This window comes from Myotis myotis, unplaced genomic scaffold (genome assembly GCF_014108235.1).
Source record: "Myotis myotis isolate mMyoMyo1 unplaced genomic scaffold, mMyoMyo1.p scaffold_m19_p_1, whole genome shotgun sequence".
Classification (NCBI taxonomy): domain Eukaryota; kingdom Metazoa; phylum Chordata; class Mammalia; order Chiroptera; family Vespertilionidae; genus Myotis; species Myotis myotis.
The window spans coordinates 193,036,197-193,063,351 of NW_023416313.1; the positions used below are offsets into that span (position 1 = coordinate 193,036,197).

The 27,155-nt window shown below is 38.2% G+C and overlaps 1 protein-coding gene across 3 annotated transcripts in view; it reads left to right on the forward strand.

The window, feature by feature from the left end:
* SLC38A6 (solute carrier family 38 member 6) overlaps positions 1-27,155 on the forward strand; it is a 67,881-nt gene that overhangs the window by 29,497 nt on the left and 11,229 nt on the right. For all 3 annotated transcript variants that reach the window (XM_036309210.1, XM_036309190.1, XM_036309200.1), the window contains 5 exons: positions 10,602-10,680; positions 21,157-21,239; positions 21,715-21,773; positions 25,950-26,015; positions 26,252-26,305. In XM_036309210.1, the coding sequence (XP_036165103.1) occupies positions 10,602-10,680; positions 21,157-21,239; positions 21,715-21,773; positions 25,950-26,015; positions 26,252-26,305 (341 nt within the window). The remainder of the gene's footprint in view (positions 1-10,601; positions 10,681-21,156; positions 21,240-21,714; positions 21,774-25,949; positions 26,016-26,251; positions 26,306-27,155) is intronic.

Below are 27,155 nucleotides of genomic sequence, written 5' to 3' on the forward strand. Positions count from 1 at the left end.
GCAAAAGACAAAGAGAGCAGCAAGAGAAAAACAGTTACCTACAAGGGAGTACCCATACGACTGTTAGCTGATTTCTCAACAAAAATTATGCAGGCCAGAAGGGAGTGGCAAGAAATATTCAAAGTAATGAATAGCAAGAACCTACAACCAAGATTACTCTACCCAGCAAAGCTATCATTTAGAATTGAAGGTCAGATAAAGAGATTCACAGATAAGAAAAAGCTAAAGGAGTTCATCACTGCCAAACCAGTATTGTATGAAATGCTGAAGGGTATTCTTTAAGAAGAGTGTGCTGAGCCAGCTCAGCCAAGGGTTCCAGAAGCCTGAGTGAGGGCAATGAAGGATGGAGAAATGACAAAGAGAATTAAGCTGGGTCTAGGTGGATCTTCCTGTGCCTGGCTGAGGCCACAGAGAGCGATCCAGAGGCAAGCTGAGCCTTTATTTTATAGCCAGAGGTAAACAAGGTAGTAGTCACCATAGTTAGATGTTCTTGTGAGTTTCACTTGTTTTGGCAGCACTTGCTGCACCTCCCGGAGCCCATTAGCTACCTAGGAAGGACGGAGGGAGCATCATAAGGTCAAGCCTAATTATGCTAAGAGGACTGTGCCCTCTAAGCTGGGACTTGTTTGTGGCTTTGCCAACAGGTCAGTCCCAGGCTTAACCCTATAGCCGCGCCCTACAGAAGAGGAAGAAGAAGAGAAAGGTAAAGATAAAAATTATGAACAATGCTGGGGTCCAACCCCAGCTGGTCCAGGGGTCCCCAAAGGTGTGGACGGAGTTGGCGAAGAAGGAAGGACACGGAGACAGCGTTCAGCTGATCAGCAGCCCATCCAGGATCTCCAGCCAGGATCTCCAGCCAAGTTCTGGTCTGGATCTCCAGAGAGGTTCTGCCTAGGATCTCCAGCCAGGTTCTGTGTCCATGTTCTCTTGCTAGGTTCTCCAGCCAGGTTCTGTCCAGGTTCTCCAGCCAGGTTCAGTCACCAGGTTCTAGTCAGGTTCTCTTGCCAATTTCTGTAGTCAGGTTCAGTCCAGGATCTTTTGCCATGTTCTCTCACTAGGTTCTGTCTCTAGGTTCTGAGGCCAGTTTCTGTCCAGGAACTTTTGCCATGTTCTCTCCAGCGAAGTTCTTCTGTCTCTAGAGAATGTTCTGTGTAGGTTCTGTGCCTAGGTTCCGTCTCTCTTGGTTCTGTCTGCTAAGTTCTGTGTTCTAAGTTCTGTGTTCTAAGTTCTGTGTCTTGCTGTCTTATTACATCTGTATTTATACCAGTTGATTCAATCCTATCAATCTCTATTACAAAGGTTAGGGCGTTTCTTATCTCCATTCCAGGGAGTAAAGATTATGTAGCTTAAGCATGATTGTTCATAGTTAAAGTGATTAATTACCCGCCTGGCACTTAGTTAAGAGGTTTTATTCCCTCCCTAACTTCAGGGGAAAATCCCTACCTGGGGAAACACCCTTTCTCAGAGACCTTGGTTAAAACACATAGTGCCAAGAAGGTGAGCAAACATATTAAGAACGGTATGCCATATATGCCAGGTCCCTTGAAACAGCAAGGATGGACTGGCTCCCGGCAGAACAACAAAGTGACAATAAATACATGACTATCAACAAGTGAATCTAAAAATCAAGTGAATAAAAAATCTGACGAACAGAATAAACTGGTGAATATAATAGAATCAGGGACATAGAAAGGGAGTGGACTGACAATTCTCAGGGGGAAGGGGGTGTGGGGGGGTGCGGGAAGAGACTGGACAAAAATCATATACCTATGGATGAGGACAGTGAAGGGGTAAGGGCAGGGGATGGGGTGGGAACCAGGTGGAGGGGAGCTATGGGGGAAAAAAAGAGGAACAACTGTAATAATCTGAACAATAAAGATTTATTTTAAAAAATAATAAATAAAAGAAAAAAAAAGATTCTTTAAAAAAATAAGTTGGTGTTTTGTTAGGTATCTTTAACAAATCAGCAACTATTGGTCTAAAACAGGGGTGGGCAAACTTTTTGACTCGAGGGCCACAATGGGTTCTTAAACTGGACCAGAGGACTGGAACAAAAGCATGGATGGAATGTTTGTGTGAACTAATATAAATTCAAAGTAAACATTACATAAAAGGGTACGGTCTTTTTTTTTTTTTAGTTTTATTCATTTCAAACGGGCCGGATCCGGCCCGCGGGCCATAGTTTGCCCATGGCTGGTCTAAAAGCTTTCATAGATGCTATTTCTTGTCAGAAAAGGGGAATCTCAGTTCTTGGAACTTTAGGGGAGCCATTGAGCCTTGGAGGTTAATGACTAGGAGCTCCAGCTTTAAGAAGTAGTTCCTTGATTGATATACTCTGGGTCTTTGTAAGTCCTCAGCAGCTAGACTAGGGGTCCTCAAACTACGGCCCGTGGGCCACATGCGGCCTGCCGAAAACATTTATCTGGCCCGCCGGGTGTTTTTGCCGCTGCTGCCTGTTGCTTAGCAGCCGACTTGTCCCGGGCCGCAGTGCACATGTGTGGAATGTGCGCCACACTCTACGACTCCCCTCCTTCTCTCTGTCTCTTGACTCCTCCTCTCAGTCTCGGGTGTGATCGGACGAGTCACGAGCTTGCCTGTGCAGAGCCTGCTGCTGCCTGAGGACCGAGGTAAGAACAAGTTAGGATTTATTTTTTTTTGAAGTTGGGAGGTCTATTTTTTTTTATTTTGCAGTTAGTAGGGCCTTTTTTTTTGAAGTTTTGTTTTTTTTACTTCAAAATAAGATATGTGCAGTGTGCACAGGAATTTGTTCATAGTTTTTTTTTAAACTATAGTCCAGCCCTCCAACGGTCTGAGGGACAGTGAACTGGCCCCCTGTTTAAAAAGTTTGAGGACCCCTGAGCTAGACCATATATGCATGAGAAGAAACACTTATTTAGGAGGATCTTTAATATGTTGTGCATATGACTTATTTAATGTTATTTCTACAAAGTGGATTTTTTGTTATTAATTAGAAATTCATTGGATACTTACAAAGTGTGTAGCATCAGATTGAATTTGTATACTTCTTCCATGCCTATCGGCATATAATATAATTCAGATAGCATTTTTTTTGAAAGATAGGATGTTCTGTTATAGCCTGTTAGTGTAAATGGTCTGAGTTTTTGCAGTGATTGTTTAGAACTGAAAAATAATATAATAGCTTCTACCTCGGTCAAGCGTTCCACTAGTCACTTTAATTATACTTACCGCAACTCTTCAAGGTAGATGATCTGATCCTTGTTTTATAGAGGCAGAGATCAGTGCTCAGGGGGTATAAGTAACTTGCTTACCTTTACCCCTTAATCAAGCCAGGACTCAAACGCCATTCTGTCTGTCTATTCTAAAGCCTTAATTCTTTCTGCTATGATATAGTAAATGTTTGAAAAGCTGTGAAAAGATTAAATGTCGAGGATTTTAAAATCTCCTTGGGGACAGGAACTATGTGTTTTCATAACCTGACCTAGTTTCTGGTAAAGGAACTCAATAAATAATATTTGTTGAGTGAATGAGACAGTTAAAAAAAAAGTTCTACTTAAAAGCCTAAGATTTTGCCTCAAAGAGACAATTTTATATATTATATAAATGATATAAAGAGACCTGAAAGCCCGTTGAATGATTTGTAATTTAGAATTATTTAAACATTAAAAGGTCAAATGTATTGAGGAGAGTTAGCTCTTATGTGAAATAGAAAATAAGGTATTTTGAAATCTGTTTTCAGATTAGGTAATTATGTCTTAGGTTAATGCTGCCTGACTCTTTTATTCTTTGTAACATTTAAACATGTCTCAGTTTTCTTGGGATTCTATGCCCCGGATGAATCTATGAGGTAAATGGAACAAAAAGACCCTTACCAGCAAAATGAAGACCCAGTTTATTCCCTACATCTCCAGATTCCATAACTCTAGGTAACTTGCTCATTGACTTACATCCTTAGTATCTAGCACATAGTAGGCATTTAGTAAGTAAGACTCATTATAGGAAGAAAGGAAGGCATAAGACATGGAGGACAAGAAGGAAAAGTCATTGACCTGGCGTGATACTCCTTTAGGAGGAAAAGAGTGTTGATCAACTGGGAAGAGAAGACCACAGAATATATTAGTGAACATATAGTTTCTTTAGGAAAGAATCTACTTTCAGAACTTCACAGAAAATCTTGTTTCCCCCAAGATCAATCAGGCACCAAGTATGTTATTGGGCACTAATGTGTCCTAACAAATTTTGTGGAAAAAATCTGTTTTTGAATAATCTCTAAACTTTATGATAGAAAAAAATGTGACTCACTAAACTTAGGGCTTTTATTCTAAGGTTATTGGAACCCTTGCCTTTGGAAAATGGAGAGCCATATAGTAAAATACTACTGAAAAGCAATTCCTGATCTCTTTTTAATATTAATGAATTAGGGGCCTGAAATAGGCTAGAGCCAGAGATAGCGCCCCCAGCTGCCCATTTCCTCAGGAGCCTGAGTGGTGTTTGCCGAGAGTCATTGCTGTTGGGACACAAAGTCAGAAAAGCGTCTGGAAGTTTTCATATTTAATGCTGTTATGGGCAAGAGAACTCTGGCTTAGAGTTTGAATTTAGTATACTACTAGTAAAAGGATTAAGAACTGTAATAGCAAATAAGTATAGGTACTTTCCACATAGTTCCTCTAACTGTGTTGCATAATGAAGTTCTTTTCTTAAGAACCAAGGTAAGTAGTTACATGGTTTCAATTCATTTGAACTCCTGAGATAGACCACCCGGAAGGCTAAAATATCCCTGCAAATCAAACGGTAAACCCCAAATCATCGTTAGTCAAGCTAGAGAAAGTCTATTAACTATGAACTCTTACAAGTACGTGATAAAAGTTAATTGATGTTATTACTGGTTTCATACCTTGCCCAACTCAAAATGTGGAAAGGTGAGTGGCTCCTAGGCGTATGTTAAATTCTTATTTTGCTCTTAAAAATGTGAAGGACCACTATGGATAGCATATTCTTTCCTTAGTTCTCTAAAGCCCCAAACCTTTAAAGGAGATTAAAGGTTGAATTGCTGCTACATATTGTGAAAGGAAAACGCTAAGCATTCGTAATCTTACCGAGACCTCCGGAAATAGGTAGAGTGACCCAGCTTCTCTAGTCTGGCACGAATCCCACTAACCTTATTCTAGCGGCCTCAATTAACACCTCAGTTTGGGAATCTAAGTTTTAAGAGAAACTCAGCAGCCCTTTTATTCCTCAGGCAGCCTAGTTCCTAAATCTCATTCATAAACAGAAAGGTATAAATAAGGTCATTTTCAGTCAAGAACTATAAACGCTTTAAATTCTCAGTGTTTTTCAAATTTATGATTTAATATTAGATAATTCTGAAACTATTTGGTCTTTTTTTTCCTTTTCTTTTTTTCTTTTGGTAAGATAGTGAAGTTTTTTAGATGTACTAGTTTGTATTGTCTCATGGGAAACAAGGATTGGGTGCGCTGTTACAATGCCATCTGCTGGTAACATCATCTGTAGTCAAACTGCAGCTTTATTGAGCCTCAATATTGTTCAGAAATTCTAGGAAGCACTTAGGGGAAGAGAGGAAATTTGGAAGGAGTCTTTTGCACAAGTACTTCCTGTAGCAATATTTACTGGTAACATGTCACTTTAAAAAGGTTTAATAATAATGCATTTCTTAGTACTAATTTTTATTTATAGGGGTTTCGAATAGTGAATATTCCGGTCACTTTTTATTCAAATTTAAGATCTTGATAATGGTAAAACAAAGTTATAAATTTTTTAGGGTTATGGGGGGAAAAGTTCCTCCATATATTGTGATTTTCATTTGTACACAAATTAGGGAAATGACATTGCTGTCAGGGTTTAAAAAAAAATAAAAAATCCTTGCCTTGGCTGATTTGGCTCAGTTGGTTGAGCGTCAGGAGTCTTGTGCACTGAAGGGTCACTGGTCTGACTCCCAGTCAGGGCACATACCAGGTTGCAGGTTCCATCCCCATCAGGGTGCATGCGCAGAAGGCAACTGATTGATATTTCTCTCTCACATAGATGTTTCTCTCTCTCTCCCTCTCCCTTCTTCTCTCTAAAATCAATTAAAAATATTTTAAAAAAACAATTGAGGAAAGATACATCATCAGCATTTTTTAAAAAGTCCTTTTTAAAAAAGAGATTGTGTTTGTGTACTATTTTGAGTAGGGATAGATTTTCAGTGGTATTTGAACATTTAATAGAAACACCTGGTTAATAAGAAAGACATGTTGAATATAATAAACTAGTTGCAATCTGTGACTAAAAACATGTTTGAAGTAAAAATTGAACCTCTTTTAGACATAAGCAAAGTTATTATTTCCTCCCATAGTACATCTGTTTAGGGCTGGCTGACTAATCCTTTAAGAAGTTGCTGAACTTCCTCCAAGCTGAAAACCTAATTCTGTTTTAAAAATAGCTATGTGTAATTTTATCTTCATATGTGTATTTTAAGTGTTTAACAAAAAGGTAATTATTTTTGTAAACTAATGATTTCTTAGACCCAAACTCCAACTGAGGCCTTTTGTGTGTGTGTGTGTGTGTGTGTGTGTGTGTGTGTATATATATATATATATATATATATATATATATATATATATATATATATATAAAGGAGTCCTGGGAAAAATAGTCCATAAGAGTACAAAGTTTGCGGGAAGAGGGGTTGGTTTTCATTTTAATTTTTTTAAATTTCAGTATAGTGTTAATAGTGTTTATATCTCAGACATGTGAAATAGGAAACTTCCTTTTCTGAACTATAACAATAGTTGTTGATACAGTAGAATCATAGTGGCAGAGTCCTATCCATAGTGTCCTATTAGGTAGAGTCCTACCATGAAACTCATTAGCTTGTCTGAGGAATCTTGTACTAATTACTTCACTAAACCAGCTCACAAAAATGAAATGAATTATGCTGAAAATACATTTCAATGTGAAATGAACATTATAAGTGATCTTACTAGTAAAGTTCTAATTAATTTTCTATGCTGTTTAAATTCTTTAATTTCTTTGAACCCAAATGTTAAACACAACATTCAGACACAATTTATTGTAAGTGCTGATGATAAAAGAAAAAAGAACAGCCCTGGGGAGTGGTTCTCTTGATAGACTTTCTTTTTCTTTGCTGTGGTGGATTTCTTCACTTGGTGCCCGCACTTTCCCATAGCAGAGTAGTTAAGTGCAAGTTTCTCAAGCCAGACTGGCTTCTCTCACCATCCCTAGCTTGGGCAAGTTACTCCTTTGTGCCTTCATTTCTTCGTCTGTGAAATAAATAATATCTGCGTTTCAGGTCTGTGGTGAAGGTTAAGCAAGGAAATAACTTAGAGATCACTGAGAACACAGTCAGGCATACACTAGGCACCCCAAACCAAAAGTGTCTGCTGTTCTCACACTTCTCCCTTCCCCCTTCCCTCTGTTTCGGACGTCGCTCCCCTCCACCTCCATGCTGCCAACTCATGTGTTTCTCTTTATGATTAGACAACCAATATTAATACCTTCCCACTTGCTATGGCCTAATCAAATTTTACCCTATTTTAGTCATTTCTTAATATAAGAGTTGCTTTTCCCACATGGTTTTTAAAGAATACTTTCAACTTCTGTGTTTTGATTAGGTTCACAGATTTTTTGAATTTTCTTCCCAGGATAGTTTCCATGAAATGAATTCTATTAGTTATGTTTAAAATGAATGAGAAAAGAATACCTATTTAGTTAATGTGGTGAAACGAAATGATTTGTAATGGTTGAATACCTGTCATCAAGGTATGTCTTCTAGCACTAATTCTGGCTTTGGTAGTGTGTAGGCCAGAACCACTTAACTATAACCATGGCACTTATGGATGACCCTGTTTCAGCTATTAATTTAGATTACAATATTGGTGTGTCTTGTATTAGGAGTGTATGCTATGTATCAGTGTCAGCAAATATCACTTACAAATTCTTGCTTATGACCTGTCTCTAAGATGTCTTTAAACACTTCCTTATGCCATTAATAGAAGACATGAGACAAAAGGTGTGACAGGCAGCTTTTTGATCGAGTGAACCTTTTGGTTAAAAATCAATGGATATGTGAACTTTCTTATTGATATCATATCTTTACTAGTAAAATTTTTTCCAGTTTACTTTACTGAGCTGATTGTTCTTTTCATGTGAATCTAATGAAGATGTATTTCCTAACTTAATGTATATTCTTGTTTCCTTTCTGTATTATATATAATATATTAAGGTGCTAGTCCTTGCATGAAAGTTTACTTGTAGTTAAAAAAAATAATTTAGTGGAAACTATAGTGTCTTTCTTTGTTTTACTTGCTTAGTCATGAGTTCTGTGGTTCTGTAGCTCTTAAAACAAGCACCAGCAGTCTCTAAGAAGCAGTATTTTGCTTGTCTTATCATATATTTATATCTTGTATGCTGAGATATTTTTTGAGAGAGAAATGTTTATATTTCTTGAAATATACATGATTCTTCAGACTGGATTCTAATGAAATAGGACACCCATTTGAAAACCAAAGAGTTAAAGCTACAACAGAGGATAAAAGTGATCAAATGATTAGCCAGAGGCTAGTAGAAATTCTGGGAAGAATGACAGATTGTATATTAGAAAGAAATATGATCTCATATTCATTGAAGCTTTTTACAGCTAAAGATCTAAAAGAAATAAAAGAAAATTACTGAAATAGATGAATGTCTGAAACTTTAGAAATCCATAGAGTGTTGGATTAATCCAAGCAAGAAAGACTGATGGGCAGATAATAAATTACATTGTGTAGGAAGTCTGCATTCCTTGTTTTCAAGGTTGTTTTTTTTTTTTTTTTTTTCCTGGCAAGATATATTTAAGTAGCTCTAGGCCAGTTTCAGAAAATTCCGTTCATGATTTTTATTATCACACCATATGTGTATGATTTTTTGGAATAGATAAAGTATTATAAACAGAGCCCTCAAATCCTTGAGTGGAAAAAATTAAACCTTCCTTCAGTACCAGATTAATAGCAAGTGTATCCTTATGAGAGTGTAAGCAATATAGAACACTTTTTCTTATACAATCTCATAAGTAAAGGAGAGTTTGAAGAAATGTACTGTACTGCTGCCTGGAAAAAGCTGTACTTCAACAGCTGTCCTTCTGCTGGAGAAAACAAATGGTCATAAACTGGGAAAAGGTGTATATGTACATTTTCATTACAAAGAAGTGGTTACTTACTTAACTGTTCCAAATTTTACTTTGCCATAGGTACATGTTATTTTACTTAAAAAATTGAGTGTATGTTTGTGTGTGTAATTATTGCCTATTTCATATAAATTTATACACAAAGTAGTATAGAGTCTTTTTTTTCTCTCCAGGGTTAAGTGATCACACAGCATTATAATAATTGTTCAGGAGTTCAGCTACTTTTAAATATGTTGATTGAGAAATATATATTCTTCCTTTTAATCAATTTCGCCCCTGATTTTTGCCATGAAGGCCTGGCATTCATTTGTGTTCTCAGTTTTTGTAGGTTTAGGGAGAAAGTGAAGTGTTTCCTGAAATAGCTATATTATAAAAGGCCAGGGGCCTTAACGCTGTAACGACCAAACGACCAGTCATCAGAAGGTGCATGGTGCACCTCTCGGGCCCTCCCTCCACGCTGTCCCCCGCATACCCCACCCCCGGGTGCCAGCAGCGTCGGCAGAGCATTGGGGGGGCCCTGGCAGTGTCCATGGAGCTTCGCGGGGCACCAGCAGCATCTGCAGAGTCGCGGGGCAGCGGACATGGCCCTGATGGCAGGCGAGGCCTAGGGGACCCTACACATGCACGATTTAATCATGCACTGGGCCTCTAGTATATAAATAATAAAATTAATGTACACTCTTTATTCTTCATGGACATATTCTTATTGGCTCTTTTTTCTTCCTTTCTTTTCTTTTTTTTCTTTTCTTTTCTTTTTTTTTTTGGTTAATCCTTACCTGAAGATATCTTTTCCATTTTTTTTTTTTTTTTTTTTTTTTATGAGCAAGTGGAAGGGAGGGAGGAAGAGAAAGAGAGAGAAACATCAATGTGAGGGAGACACATCGATTGGTTGACTCCCGCACCCACCCAACCAGGGCTGGGATCCTGCAATCCAGGTACATGCCCTTGACCTGGAATCGAACCCATGACCCTTCAGTGCGCGGACTGACACTTCAACCACTGAGGCACACTGGTCAGGGCTCTTTCTCAATATATACTTAACCTATGGGGGAAAGAGATTATTTCTCTGTGAAACTAATTTTGACTCCAGATCACCTGGGTTTCTATGTACTTAAGCATTTAAGCTTAATTATTTGCCTTGAACTTGAAATATAAGCAAAGGATACTTAATGAATTTACAATTATTATTCTCTACAGAGTTATTTATCTGCATTCCCAGTATGTAGATCTCTTTCTCCATATGTGTGTGTGTGTGTGTGTGTGTGTGTGTGTCTGTGTGTGTCTGTGTGTCTGTCTGTGTATCTTTGAGGACAGTGCAGTATAAGTTAATCTTCCACATAGCCCTAATAGATACCTGTGTTTCTGGATACATTCTTCTTTAAGTGATAGAATCTTAAAGATGATAGAATTCTAACAGGAATTCTTTTTGTTCTTTTTGCAGCTATGTCATCTTATCTTTTAATTATTAAGACAGAGCTTCCTGCAACTATTTCAGAATTTTTGTCTGGAGACTATAGTGGGTAAGAAAAAATACTTCACATGTGTCCACTTATTTACTAGTTCAGTAAGTATTTATTAAGCTAGTGGGAAGTAAAACAAATGTAGTCCCTGCCCACAAGACACTTACAGATTAGGCAGGGGCAGAGCAGTCATGGAGGAGAAAACACTCAGCAGACGTTCATTGGTGATCCATTATGTATGAAGCACTGAGCCATGAGCCCTTTGAAAGGCCAGATGTAACCCTTACAGTCTGTGAGGGTGGGATAGGGCAGGACAGGTTTGAGCTAGATCTGAGAGAAGGGTAAAGGAGAAATTTCTGGGGATATGCAAGATTGTGATGGGGGAATGGAGAAAAAGACTAAAAGTACTGATAGTAAAGGCCAGCAAAGAATGGAGTGGATAAAACCACTGTCACTTTTCAGCCAGCTATCATGATAAAGATAAATCATATTGATAAAGTTACAGCCATACTTATGTGAGATTCCTATTATAAAGCATGATTTAAAAAATTATTTTCAAAGATTGTTTTTTAACGGTGTTATAAACAGTACTAAACTACATCATACCCCCTTTCTCCTTATTTTAAAAACAGTGCTCTAAAGACTGTTGACTCATTTCTTTTTATAGGGGAAAAAACAAATTAATTATACTTTTCCTTTCACTACATAGAACAAGAAATTTTGAGAAAGATAAACTTAAAAAAGACAGAATACATTGTTTTGCCATCAAGTTATTTTACATAATTTATAAACAACAACAACAACCTGTCAGACTTTTAGATTTAAGTATTTGGTTGTTTTGCTCTAATATATGAACTTGATCTGGATTAAAGAGCAAGTTTTCAAAATGTAGTTTTTAGCTTTTACAACTTGGCTTATATGAAAGAATTCTTAGATAACTGTAAATACGTATTTATAAGGAAAGCATGCTTTATTTTTTCATCAAATTTATTGGGGTAACATTGGTTAATAAAAAGTATGGTATATTTTACATCTAACTAAGAACTGTCAAGAAAATGTGGTTGAAAAAAGTCCTTAATGATGTTTCATTATCAGAAATATTATGCCTTAATATAGTACTTTATTAGTTCACAAGGTTTCCTCATTCATTATCACATTTGATGCTCACCAGTACCTTTTTTTATCTACAGCTTTATACAGTTACTTTTAATTTTTATGATCTTACTTTGATAAATAATTCCCATAATAAATAGCTATGTGGAAATCACTTTTGTACTTGCAGTAAAAATATTGCAGACAACTTTTATTACTCAAAAAGTACTATGTGATAAATTTCTTTTATAATTCAGGGCTAAGAACTCTAGGCAATATGAGGTACAATGAAGAATGTTAAACCAAGAATAAGGAGGTGTGTGTCCTGCCCATTTCATATTAAGAAGCCTCAGGAAATTACTTTAACTTCTTTTCACCATAAAAGACTTAGGTTTCTTCATTTGCTATAATACTGGCAGTACTATATTGCCTTCTTAAAAAAGTTGTTGGGAAAATCAAATAAAATATTGTACGTATATGTGCTTTTGTAAGTTGATAGCATAGTGTAAATATGCAGAATTAGAAGAAAAGAAATTTCAATAGTGACTATATTAAAGATGATTTTTTCCTTATTTGCTCTGCTTGCCAGGGAGGTCAGAGTCAAATTTGAATGTTAATCCTGATAGTTGTCATACATGTGTTTTCTTTCTTTTCCTTGGTCCTGAATTGGGTCACTTCTATACACATTTTAAAAAATGTTTTTTATTGATTTCAGAGAGAGAGAGATATAAATATCAATGATGAGAGAGAATCATTGATTGGCTGCCTTCTACATGCCTCCTACTGGGAATTGAGCCTGCAACTCGGGTATGTGCCCTGACTGGGAATCAAACTGGGACCTCCTGGTTTATAGGCTGAAGCTCAACCACTAAGCCAAACCAGCCAGGTATATTCACAGTTTTTTATTGTTATATGTGTTTGTGCAAAGAGGAAGAATAAAAATACGTATAAAATTAAGGTAGTATATGACAGAACTGATATTAAAACGTAGGTCTTCTTTCTCTAAAAGTGGTACTTATACCATAGCTTCAGTTTAAATCAGTTGCCATTTAATTTTTTTTTCTGGCTTGTTTAAAAAAATAAAAATTAACTCCCATCTCACTTATATTAATAGAAAATTGATAAAAATGTTACTTTTACATGTCAGACATGAACTTTTAAAATTATATACTTCAAAATACTGTGTCCAATTTTCATAATCTCTGTTATGATGTTTTAAAATTGCATATTTAACAGCTTTAATGTTTAAAATCTAATATATATTTGCTTATTTTGGATTTCAAATTTTTGAAAAAATTAATACAACTAATTATATTGGTTAGCATGCAGATAAATCATTAGTCTTTAAAGCTTAAAGCTGTAAGTAATTAAGAAACAAATGATATGGTAACTTAACTATCTAGGGTAGTTTATTTCTGGATAGAGTTACATAGCACTATTTCTTCTATGAGATCAATATGATATTGACATGCTTTTATTTTAGAGTTTGACTTACAGTGACTTGCAGTTAAGATCTTTTAAGTGAGCTTATTTTCTGGGTTGTCTGTGAGATGTGATGTACCTTGGTGAAACATAAACCTTTACAAAGATGTTATTAAAAAGAAACTTTATGTTCATAATATTCCACTTTCAAAAATTACTTTTAGAAGTCAAAAGCTATAATACTTATACCAAACTATTATGAGACATCTATATTTTTCATAGAATAGTTTCTATTTTAAAAATCTATGTCTGTTAAAATGTGGAAGCTCTCTGTTAACATTTAATGATCTTGTCAGGGGAATATGATTGACACAATTAAGTTGTCTTGCATTTGAGTTACAAAATTGATATGGGATGTGAGTCAGATCCTAATTCAGAACATATGATACTCTTGTTCCATTCCATTCGAGAATGAAATTAAAGCAACTTATAAATAAATCTGGTTTTCATTAAAATATGGGGGAAAAAAGTCTGCATGCCAAAGCATTTGAAATATAGTTTAGGATTTATACTCTATATTTCATAGTTGGAACATTTTTATCATACAGGATTAAATCCACAGATCAAACAAGTTTTCCAGGAGGTATAAAACTTTTTACTCTAATTCTGTTAGCTTAAAGAGAAAGTATATTTATATATCACAGTAGGAAAACAGGAGTTCTGTTAGATAATTCTTTGTTCTCCCTCTCAGATTTAAGATTGGGTAAATCTAAAATCTTGATTTATAAAATATATTTATTTAATGTGTGCTTTTTGAGATTTCTTTTCACTGGTTTGTATTTTATAAGTTTAATCACTTCTGTTCTTTGGCAATATCCCTTGGAAAGAAAATTCAGTTGACTGACATGCATGTAAAATGTAAACTAACTTTACTGAGCATTACTGTATTGCCTTTATTGTTAGCATTATTAATATAACTTAATAAGGGTAAGAAATAATTAATAACCAGCAGCCAAGCAGGGATAGAGAAATTATATTTTGAATACAGTTTTTTACATTAGGAATTTGAAGTCAATCTGGTAAAGAGGTGAATAAAGGAAGCACAATGTTGAGAAGAATGAAGCAATATCTGGAAAATACAATAAACTCACAGTGACTCCTCAAGAGTAGGGAGTATTTCCATTACTCTATCCCTAAGATCAGCATCATCCGTTTGCTGATTCTAATGACATATGAGATGAAGTTGTTGAGCCAGGTGATCTGTGAGGTGCTGTGACTGATTCTGAGTTACTGCTGGGAGGGGTGAAGTTATCTCAGACCTCAGTTCAGTGCTGTGGGCAGTCATGTGGCTTCTATGATGAGTGAAATTGTGATTTGAAATAGTATAACATTATACAGTATAATATAATGGTATAAATTATAAAGTTCAGGATTCCAAAGTGCTCCTTTATGCAACAGAACAGAGTCTGGTCCTGAGGATTAAGGTGCTCCCTTCGCTGCTCTGCCCTCCTGACGGCAGGGGCCGCAGGACTAACCGCGGGATCTGCCTTGGTGCTGCTCTGGCCTCTCCTCCTGGCGCTGCCGCTGTCGGGGCCTGATTGAGTCCCAGACGAAGGAGATTTCAGGCCCAGAGCCCTGGGCTCTTTGCCAGCTTAAGAAGTTCAGTTGCCAGGTGTTCTTCAGTGAGGGATATTTTGAAGTTTCCACTCTGATACTACCTATTTAAGAGTGGCGAGAAGATGAATGTGCCAAGTATCATTTGTATTGTTAATATGTGTCCTCTCTTGGGACCTCCTGCATACCAGGAATTGAGGGGCATGTGAATGAAAATGCAGAGAGCACAGCTTCAAGTCCATTAGACATAGAAATACGTGTACATAGGCTTTAGTTTCTGGCACTTGCATTTTCTAAAGACATGAATTAGGGTGGAGAAGGGAAAATTATGTTCACAGTGCTATTTTTTATTTTTATTAATTTCAGAGAGGCAGGGAGAAGGAGAGAGATAGAAACATCAATGATGAGAGGGAATCATCAATTGGCTGCTTCCTGCACACCTCCCCCCCCCCCACACACACACTGGGGATCAAGCCTGAAACCCAGGCATGTGCCCTGATCAGGAATCAGACTGGGACCCGCTAGTTCATAGGTCGTCAAACCACTGAGCCACACTGGCCAGGCTTCACAGTGTTATTTCTGCTATTGCTCCTTTTCCAGTCCTATTAAAGAGGAAGTTGTCAGCACCCAACAGTACCCATTAAAGATACATAGAGAGGACTTCCTCATAAATCAGGGTGTAAAAAGAGACACAGTGAATGAATCATGAAGTCCATGTTAGAAGCTAGGGGTTGAAACCATGCAGAGGAACACCTTTTCTCCTATTTTCTTTCTTTCATTGATTCATTCTTAATTGAGATAAATTGATATATAACATTGTGTAAGTTTAAAGTATACAGTGTGTTGATTTGATACAATTATATATTGCAAGTAGAGGCCCGGTGCATGAATTCGTGCATGGGTGGAGTCCCTCTGGGTGGCCTGGAGGGATCAGGCTGAAACCCTCAGTCCAACGCTGCCTGCAGCTCCTACTGCCATTCCCGCTCATCCTGGCCCCACTGTGCCTGCCGCAGGCTCGTGCCCAATCAGTCCCGATTGTGAGAGGCTCACACTGCGGCAGCAGCGCTCACCAGCCATGAGCCTTGCACCTGACACCCTCCTAAGGGGAGTGGCGTGTGGGATCAGGCTGAAACCGGCTCTCCAACATCCCCTGAGGGGTCCTGGATTGCGAGAGGGTGCAGGTCAGGCTGAAGGACCTCACCGGTGCACGATCGAGCCAGGGAGGGACCATGGGAGGGCTCCAGGGCATGTCAGGCCCATCTCACTCAGTTCCGATAGGCCGGACCCCAGCAGCAAGTTAACCTACTGGTCAGAGCATCTGCCCCCTGGTGATCAGTGCACGTCATAGCAACTGGTCGACCAATTGACTTTCTGCCCCCTAGTGGTCAGAGCACATCATAGCAAGTGGTTGAGCAGCCTTAGCATATTACGCTTTGATTGGTTGTTTGGTCTCTTTGCATATTACCCTTTTATTATATAGGACTAGAGGCCCGGTGCATGAAATTTGTGCACAGTTGGGGTCCCTTAGCTCAGCCTGCACCCTCTCCAATCTGGGACCCCTGTTTAAACCAGCAGTCAGACATCCCTCTCACAACTCAGGACCTCTGGTTCCTAACCACTCACCTGCCTGCCTGCCTGATCGCCCTTAACCGCCTCTGCCTGCCTGCCTGATTGCCCCTAACTGCCCTCCCCTGCCGGCCTTGTCGCCACCAACTACCCTCCCCTGCCAGCCTGGTTGCCCCCAGCTGCCCTCCCCTGGTGGCCTGGTCACCTCCAACTGCCCTCCTCTGCCAGCCTGGTGCCCCCAACTGCCCTCCCCTGCCGGTCTGGTTGCCCCTAACTTTTCTCCACTGCTGGCATGATTGCTCCTAACTGCCTCTGCCTCGGCACCCGCCACCATGGCTTTGTCCAGAAGGATGTCCGGTCTAATTAGCATATTACCCTTTTATTAGTATAGACTAGAGGCCCAGTGCACAAAAATTTGTGCACTTGGGGGGGAGGAGGGGGTCCCTCAGCCCGGCCTGTGCCCTCTCGCAGTCTGGGACCCCTTGGGAGATAACGACCTGCTGGCTTAGGCCTGCTCCTGGGTGGCAGAGGGCAGGCCCAATCCCTAGGTGCAGCCCCTGGTTGGGCTCAGAGCAGGGCCGATTGGGGAGTTGGGGCGCCGCCCCCTGCCATGCACAGAGCAGGGTGGATTGGGAGGTTGCGATGCCACCCTCAGTCACGCTCAGGGTAGGGCCGATTGGGGGATTGGGGCACCTCCCCCTGTCACACTCAAGGCAGAGTCAATGGGGAGGTTGTGGCGCCACCCCGTCACGCACAGAGCAGGGCCAATCAGGGGGTTGGGACGCTGCCCCCTGTCACGCACAGAGCAGGGTCAATCAGGGTTGGGGAGCTCCCCCCTGTCACGCACAGAGCAGGGCCCATCAGGGGGTTGGGGAGCTCCCTCCTCTCATGCACAGAGCAGGGCCCATCAGGGGGTTGAGGAGCTCCCCCCGTCACTCACAGAGTAGGGCCTATAGGGGAGTTGGTGCACCGCCCCTTGTCACACACAGAGCAGGGCGGATCAGGGGGTTGGGGCGCCGCCCTCTATCACCCACAGAGCAGGGCCGATCAGGGGGTTGGGGTGCCGCCACTCTCACACTCAGGGCAGGGCCGATGGGGAGGTTATGGCTCTACCCCATCACACACAGAGCAGGGCCCGTGGGGTGAGGGGGTTGGGGTGCCGCACCCTGTCACACACAGAGCCACAGTGTGATCAGGGGTTTGGGGAGCTTCCCCCTATCAGGCACAGAGCGGGGCCGATCAGGGGGTTGGGGCGCCTTCACCTGTCACGAACAGAGCAGGGCCTATAAGGAGGTTGTGGCCCCGCCCCCTGTCACAGAGCTGCAGGGTGATCAGGGGGTTTGGGCGCTGCCCCCTGTCACGCTGATCCCGGTGCCAGGAGGCCTCTCAGCTCCGCTGATCCCAGTGCTGGGAGGCATATTACCCTTTTACTATATAGAATAGAGGCCTGGTGCATGGGTGGGGGCTGGCTGGTTTGCCCTGAAGGGTGTCCTGGATCAGGGTGGGGGTCCCCACTGGGGTGCCTGGCCAGCCTAGATGAGGGGATGATGGCTGTTTGCAGCTGGTCACACACCCTTCAGGGTGGGGGTCCCCACTGGGGTGCCTGGCCAGTCTGGGTGAGGGGCTGAGGGCTGTTTTCAGGCTGGGACTGAAGCTCCCAACCACTCCTTTTTTTCTTTTTCTTTTTTATTCTGGGCCAGCTTTAGCTCTGAGGCTCCAGCTCTTAGGCCTCCGCTGCTGAAAGCAGGTATCTGGTTTGTTTTGGTTCTATAATCGAAACTCTGTATCAACTCCAGCTCTGAGATCCCGGGCTCACTGAAAGCTGGTTTCTGGGGTTTTGTTTATCGTCTATATTTGTTACAATGTTTGAAACTGCAGGCTCAAAGGCCTGCAGCGGCAGGTGGGGAACGTTGGAGTCCTCCGTCACTGAAGCAAGCAAGCCTCATGTTAGTTTCAAGCTGCCTGGCTGCCGGCCGCCATCTTGGCTGGCAGTTAATTTGCATATCTCGCTGATTAGCCAATGGGAAGGGTAGCGGTCGTACACCAATTACCATGTTTCTCTTTTATTAGATAGGATATGATTACCACAGTGGTGTTATTTAATGCCTCCATCATGTCACATCATTATCATTGTGTTTTGTGGTGAGAGCATTTAAGAGTTAGCCTCTTAGCAGCTTTCAAGTACATAATGCAGTACTGTTAACTGTAATCATAGTGTTGTGCATTAGACCCCCAGAACTTACTCATCTCTAACTGCAAGTTTGTACCCTTGACCAACATCTCCTTGGTTCCCCTAACCCCCAGCCTCTAGGAATCACCATTCTTCTCTGTTTCTATGAGTTTAGGATGTTTTAGATTCCACATATAAGTGATATACAATATTTGTCTTTTTCTTTCTTACTCATCTTAGTATAATGTCCCTAAGGTCCATCCATGTTGTCACAAATAATAGGTTTCCTTCTTTCTCCTGGCTCAATAATATTTCATTATATATATCACATCTTCTTTATCCATCATCCATTGACAGACACTTAGGCTGTTTCCATATCTTGGCTATTGTGAATAATGCTGCAATAAACATGGGAGTGCAGATATCTTTTCATTTCCTTTGGATATATGCCCAGAAGTGGGATTGTGGGATCATATGGTAGTTCAATTTTTAGTTTTTTGAGGAGCTTCCATATTATTTTCCATAGTGGCTGAACCAATTTACAATCCCACCAACAGTACACAGGGTCCCTTTTCTCCACATCCTGGCCAACAATTATCTCTTGTCTTTTTGATGATTCCTATTCTAACAGGTGTGAAGTGTTGTCTTATTGTTTTGATTCTTATTTCCCTGATGATTAGTGATGTTGAACACCTTTTTATGTACCCATTGGCTATTGGTATGTCTTTGGAAAAATGTTCATTTTTTTCTGCCCATTTTTAAATCAGATTGTTTTTTATTTTTATTTTTGTAATTGAATTGTGTGACTTCTTTATATATTTTGGATATTAATTCCTTGTCAGATATATGGTTTGCAAATATTTTCTCCCATTCTGTAGGTCGCTCTTCATTTTGTTGTTTCTTTTGCTATATAGGTTTTTAGTTCTATGTATTCCCACTTAATTTTGCTTTTGTTGTTTGTGCTTCTGGTGTCATATCCAAAAAATTGTTGCTAAGACATCAAGGAGCTTTCCTTCTATGTTTTCTTCTAGAAGTTTTATGGTTTCAGATCTTACACTTAAGTCATTAATCTATTTTGAGTTAATTTTTGTGAGTGGGAATTGAACTGTCACCTCCTGATTCATAGGTTGATGTTCAACCATTGAGCAGCCACATCGGCCGGGCTACTAAATTGTCTTTTTAAAAAAGCTGCTTAATATCCCATTGAGTATGCTGTTATCGATATGTTTCTATTGTTGGATATATAGGATTTCCCCCAGCTTTTTAATACTATAATGATGTATTCATAGCTTCATGCACATAGAATTCTCTATATTTAAGATTATTTTTGAGAATAAATTAGCACATTTGCTTTGTTCTTGCTACATATTATCAATGTTTTTCCAGGAGATAGTACTAGATTGACAAAGTCACTGGCAACATATGAAGGACCAATTATGCTACATCCTCAAATTTTATGTTTACAATAATTTTAGTGCCCAGCCAGTGTGGCTCAGTGGTAGAGCATTCATCTATGAACCTGGAGGTCACAGTTCGAGTCCTGGCCAGACCACATGCCTAGGTTGTGAGTTTAATCCCAGTGTGGGGTGTGCAGGAGACAGCCAATTTTCTCTCATTGTTGTTTCTATCTCTCTCTCTCTTCCTCCCTGAAATCAATAAAAATACATTTTAAAAATAAATAAAAAATAAATTTACTAGTTTAATTTCAACAGCCTCATTATTTCTTTAATTGCATTGGATTTTTCTTCATGTGTATTTACTAGGTGTACTTCTTTCATAAGTTGTTTGTCCTTTACATATTAAAGTCTCTAGTAATAAAGTCTTGGGAAATTCGTTCTAACTTTTTAAAACTTCTATAAGACATTTTATATTGAAAAAGTAAAAGAACATATATGCAAACAAGGAGAAAATAAAATTGCTCATATTGTTACCACACAGAAATATCTACTTTTTTATTTTGAGTATGTCCTTCTGATTTTTAAAAAATGTGCATCCACTTTTAAAAATAATTAAATATACCATTCCACTTTTTAACCTACCTTTTCTAATTCAACATTCTAATGACTTAATATGAAAATTTTAATACTTTTTTTCTGGTAATCCATGTCCTTTCCTGAAATTTTGAAAAATATAAACTATAAAGAAGAAAAATTACTCATTTTTCTACCGCCTAGAGATAATGTCTATTGATTTATTGCAATTCCTTTCCATTTTTAATGAATCTGTATTTTTCCTCAAAATTATAATCATGCTGTAAATATTTATTATGTTTACTGAATATTCATTATATTATTATATCTATGAAGTCATCTTTTATGAGTATCCCATAGTTCCATAATTTATTTTTAAATTGTCATGGTATTAGGTGTTTGTTTCCAATATTTATTATTATTTTCACCAGTTTTGTACACTCATTACTCCTCACCAACATTTCCTATCTTATTTTTTTTAATTATTTGCTAATTTGGTACTTTGAAATGGCATCTCATTATTTTGATACATTTCTTAATGTAAATTCATTAATAATAATATTAGGATCCCACAAGAACATATCTTAACAAAAGGAAGTAGGCTTTTTGTAAGTGTGTGTGTGTGTGTGTGTGTGTGTGTGTGTGTGTACACAAACACTGGAGTACTGCGCCTAAAATAGAACTATTTTTTTTTTCTAATAGGTCTTGGTATCTTGATGAACAAACACTACTAATAATCATTTGTGTTGTCATTGTGTTTCCTCTTGCTCTTCTTCCTAAAATAGGTAAGTCTTTGTTGAAGAGAACATTATTTATTTAAAATAAAGTAAAAAGAAATAAAATAATATTAAGGGGCTTTGGAAGTTCACAGTACCACATTTTTAGCAGAAGGGTGGTGGCTGTGCATAGTTTTGAACTTGGACTTATTTTAGGTTGTTCAGCCTTCAGCCCTGTCTAGTTAACCTTTTACTTGGTTTGCAGTAGTATTTTGTCTGCCCCACTAAAATAAAATCTTTACAGTGGAACATTAAAGGGCAGCCTTTCCTTACAGTGTACCATTAGTGGTAAGCCAGTTCCAATTCTGCCGTACAGAGCTACATAAATGATCTGTGACAGATAGTTGGAATGTTTTTATTCTCAGTCCTAAGCCCCAGATACCAAGCACCGTAATAGAAAACATGCCCAAGATGTATAGCTTTAGCTGTACATTGGGATCATTTTCCTTATAAATTGTTTTTTATTTTTACTGTTATTTTACAGGCTTTCTTGGCTACACAAGTAGTTTATCATTTTTCTTTATGGTGTTCTTTGCTCTTGTGGTAAGTTTAAAATAATAGTGTATTGCTTATCTCCTCACTAAAACTGAACTCATTGTCTTAATGCCTTTTATTCTTTTAACTCTGTTTTGGGGAGATATCCCATTTTATTTCAGTGTGTTATTCAAAGCACTTTTGTTTCACAAAATTATTTCCTCCATTTTATCTATTTTAAAGAGGCATGGCTGGACCAGCATTTCAAGTTCAGTATCACTTGTGGTTAATTAGAAAGGAGAGCACACCATTCTGTTAAAAACTTAGATGGAGTGTAATTCTTTGTGTAGGTTGTGTAATCACTTTATTTCTGTACAATACTGTGTGTGTGTGTGTGTGTTGGGAATATTCAATTATGAGAATCAAGCTGGTTCTAATCTGTAAGATGGTTTGATACTAGTTATCTAAATTATGAAACTTTGTTCCATTAATGACACAAAAGCTTCTGGGGCTTAACTGTTGAGATTTAGTAAGAACTGGGGTGTCTGAATTGTATCTGGTCTGGTTTATTCAGCATAGTTAGGTTCTCATAAAAATACTACTGCAAAGAAATTTTTTTCACTTGTGTAATACTTTTTTTCTTATATTTAAAAATTAGGAAAAATATTAGACGGTAAACTTACTATTTATAAAATAATCTTTTTAAAAGATACATGCTTAAATGACTTGATTAAACTTTTGAAATCATAAGCTTCATTAAACTCTCCCTTACTAATGAGAAATGAATAAAAGAAAAATGCCACTCAAAAGAGCAAGATAATACATCAGTAGTTAAATCATATTGCATAGCCAGATTTCCGTGCGGTCAAACAATCTAAGATGCATTTAACTTAGTCTAAACTGATCTTCTGGGGCACAAAGATAAAACAACTTCAGATTATTTTAAAGAGTGGAAGTGACGCTGGTTTCTGTGTACAGAAACAATTATACTTTAACGAATGCTCTTAAAACCAAAATACTTAACAGTGTTTACATTTAATCATTTGTTGAACTTATCAAAATTGTCTTCCCCCCTCAAACTGTATGATTTATATCTTACAAGTAAGTGAATTGAACATACACTTTCTTTTAGACTTTTTCTTTCAGTTATAGTGAGATATAATTGCATACAGCACTGTATAAATTTAAGATGCCCAGCATAATGTCTTGACTTACATATATTGTAAAATGATTACCACAATAAGTTTAGTTAGCATCCATGAACACACACTTTTTAGACCCCTCAATGAAGAGGGAAACAATAAATATTTTCATCTTAATTTGATTGTTGAGAAGCATCTACGTGGTTAGGAGTAGCCTGTGTATGCAAATAAACATATGGATATTAAGAGAGAATTAGCATAGATAACAATGAATTTTCCCTCGCAGATGATTGGCATTCCAAACTTTTCATCAGTAGGATTCGTTTGATTTTTCTAGCCAGTAGTTTGAAGCAGGTGAAATGTATTCATATGATATGTCTGTTGTACATAGTTTTCACAGTACTCATTTGTCATTGCAGATACTCTTTAATTCGATGCAGGTTTCTACTGTAGCAGTCATACGGAAAAATACCCTTATTCTGCATTTACTGTACTGCTTTATAAACCATCTGCTCAATTTTTACTTGTGAGCACAATTACAATTTTGTCTACAATGGGATGATGAAGACACTGTATTTTTTAAGAAATACCCTTTTTAATTGGCATATTTATTTTAGAGTCTCTAAATATTAAGTTTTGGATACATAGTGGTTAGGGAAAAGGCACATGTTTATAATTCCCCCAAAATTTTTAAAAGATGCCAATTTTTCATTAATTGTTTTTGTCTGTATGTGTTTGCAAATCTGTATACCATTTATATTACACTAAAAAAAATCAAGAAAACACTTATCCTCTTAAATTACACTCTTCAAAAAAGCAGATCAAAACCTATAATTTTATCTGTTGTCCCACATCCATATTTTTCATAAAAATTTTAACAAAATTTTGCTCCCTCTGAAATACCTAAAAATTTTAAAAATATTTATTTTAGCAGTGGCTTAGAATGACAGTAACCAGATGGTTTACCTTTTTTGGTCCATTTTAGAACACAAATGTATTTCCAGTCTTTCTAAAAGTTCTGTCTGGAGTACAGATTAGTATTCTAAGAAATATTTTAATAAGCAATAAGTCAAAATAGTGAACTATTTGAAAGGATTTTAGTCAGATGCTTTCCTTCTGCTGAGCACTGTGTTAGGCATGTGGGAGTTTAACCTGGACACAGCTCTAAGGGTCAGTCAATTGTGTAGAGGAGATAAGATAAATTTATTAGAAAACAAGTAGATAGAGAACAGTATAGGCAAGACATAAGGATTGATTGATTTGCTTCAGAGTAATTGTAAGAGTTAAAGATCCCTGAGAGCTAGAGTATAGGAGGAGGTGGGAGGGAATAAATGAGCTGAGCATTGAAAGATGGGGAGACTGGGAGACGAGTGAAAGAAGGGCCTTCTGTGCAATGGAAAGTATTTTAAATACTTAGTCATCTTTCCCTGCCTTTCTAACTCCTGGGATTATCTTCTGACCATGTTCTGTCTTCGCTGAGCAAGGACTGCCTGTCACTCTTGGCTGTCGGGCATTTCCCCATTCCTGTCCTTACTTCTGGTGTGTAGGACATCACTTCTAACAACCCCAGCCCACTGCGCAGGCCTGGGGTTGGGATGGATCTCTGCAGAGATATTAGCTCTAGTAACTAATTTTATATTAATGTAAAATCAGGTTGCTAATGATATTTCCTAATTAATGAAAAAATAGTGATTATATTGCATTTTGGAGCATTGCTTTCAATATTTTGAATTGCAAGCCTTGTGATAACAGCTGAGAAAGTAAATGAGGTAGCTCACACATCAACTTATTGCAGTACTGGTACACAACAAATGCACCATAATGGTTGTTGCTGCCATCACCACCACTGGAGCAAGGCTAAAGAGACTAGCTTCTACCCTACCCATCCTTACCCTTTTAAACATACCAAGAAAAAGATGGTGAGATTGTTTGCTTTTGATTTTTTTCTTCTCTCTTGGTAAGTTGACCATTCACATTTATTACATATGGAAAACATATCTGGAAATGTCAAAGCAATTTTCCTAGGTTACCCATATAATTCTCCCCCTCCCACCCCCTTGGGGAGGGTTTTAATTAAGAGTCATTCTTTAGTTTACTCATTAACTTAATCCTAAAGGTATATGTTTTCCTTAGATTTGTTTTATCACTATATAAAATCTTGGTTGAATTAGTTTAAATCCAAAGCTAGATAAATACCAAATAGGAATAGGAATAGGAGCAGTATTTACTTATTGGTCTCCGGCAAAGGACAAACGCTTCCTTTATTCTCCCTTGCCCCTTTGTATGCTGGGTTTCAGCCCAGAGCAAATATTTACAGAGTAATTATGTGCCCTGAAACAAGGGCAACAATGGCAATGTTGACACAACCACAACCTTAGGTCTAGGAACAGGATGGCCACAATTAAGAGTAAAATCTTGAGGGGGAAAAAGAAAGAAAGAAAGAAAAGTAAAATTATGAAACATTTTTATGGATTATTTCTGGAAATTGGCATCCCTCTGGATTTTTTATTTTTATTTTTTAAATTTAAATTTTAACAGCGGAATTCCCTAGCTCTGTGCTTTTATTCTTAGCCAGTTTTTTTCCACATTCACTGAAAGTAATATAAGTTTGAAAAAAGCAAGGAGGGATAGTACTTATATATCAGAAATCTCCAAGTTCACCCTTTGCATAAGGTCTCTACTCACTTCTGCCTGTGGCCATTTCTAAAACAGCTGTTACTATTTCTCCATCTGCCACTGATGCCAGGTCCACAAATAACCGTATTCTTGTACCATTGTCACTAAAAACATTGTGTTCCCATTTTAAGTTGCACTTTTTTTAAATGCCTTGATGCTATTGGAGTTTTGAAAGTTTACTTGAGAGTACTCTGAGTCTTTAATGGGGGAGATCCCCACTACACAGATAGGCAGCTCCCAACCTCACCCCCACCGTAGGCGACCCCACCCTAAGGGAAAATTATACGATCCAAGAATCTTCTGTTGGCTAGCATATGGTTTGGCATGGTGTTAGATTAATTGAAATAATGCTGACCTATTTGAAATAATTTCTTTTCATGAATTTTAGAAGAAATAATCTGATTGTTGATTCTACTTATTCTTACAGATAGTCATTAAAAAATGGTCCATCCCTTGTCCTCTGACATTAAATTGTATAGAGCAGTACTTCCAGGTAATATTTTATATTTTCTTTTTAGTTTCTTTTTATTTTAAGCTAAAAAGAAAAAATCAGGCTAATATATTTTTTCCCCCTTAATGGAAAAGTAATGACTAGTTTGCATTTTGGAACTTTATTTTGAAATGTTTTTATTTGAAAGCCTAGTTATAATAAATTCATCATGTTTGTTGATGCTTTCTGACTTTTAATGACTGTTGGTTTCTCTTTTTCCCCTCAATTCTCTTAAACAGATTTCAAATGCTACAGATGATTGTAAACCAAAGCTCTTTCATTTCTCCAAAGAGGTGTGTAAGTTATTAACAGATACTTTTGGTTGATTTTTCACATTTCAAGTTTTAAGAGATTTGTGTAACAGGGTCTCTTAGGTCTTTGTACCTGTAACTAATTAATTTTCATGAAAGTGCTAAGTATAGGGTTGCCTACCAGAAGAATAATATTATTTAACACAGGGTGGCCTATTATGAAACAGCCACCTTTTTTTGGCATGCCTTTAAATGGAGCCTGTTTTAAATGGGCAACTGCCTAAAAGAACAGATTTACTAAAAGTCTGGTCTGGCCAGTAAGGTCCTCTGTGGATACAGACTTCCTGTTGCCCTCTGGACTTGTAAAGCTAAATAGCCAATTATATAAAAACTCCTCCCTCGTGAGTAAAACCTTGGTCTGCAGCTAAACAGCCTCATCATTGGACCAGCAACTGAGCACTGCCAGTATGTCTTCTGGCAGACATTCCACAGTTGAAATTTATGATGCCTTTAGTGGAGACTGGAAAACCAGGGCCCCTTGCCTTCTCTGAGAGCCTCCGATACTGACAATGCCTGCAAGAACCCTTGGCACCTTCTGGGGAGACCAGTGATCTCTAGCATTCTGGAAGAACTTAGACTTCCCTGTGGCTATAAGTTGTTTTTTGTTGTTTTTTAATCTACACTTTTAGATTCTGCTGAAATGCAGGTTCCAGATGCTAGAAACCCCCCACTCATGTACAACTTGTCAGTGTACTATTTCAGCGCAGTAACTCCTCCATGCAGAACTTTCCCTTTTATCCGCAATTTTTACACGAGAAATGTCTCTCTGGCCCCCCAAGGGAGGTTACCACATCTTATGTGGTAAAGGCCCCTGTGTGCCTTAAAGATCTAG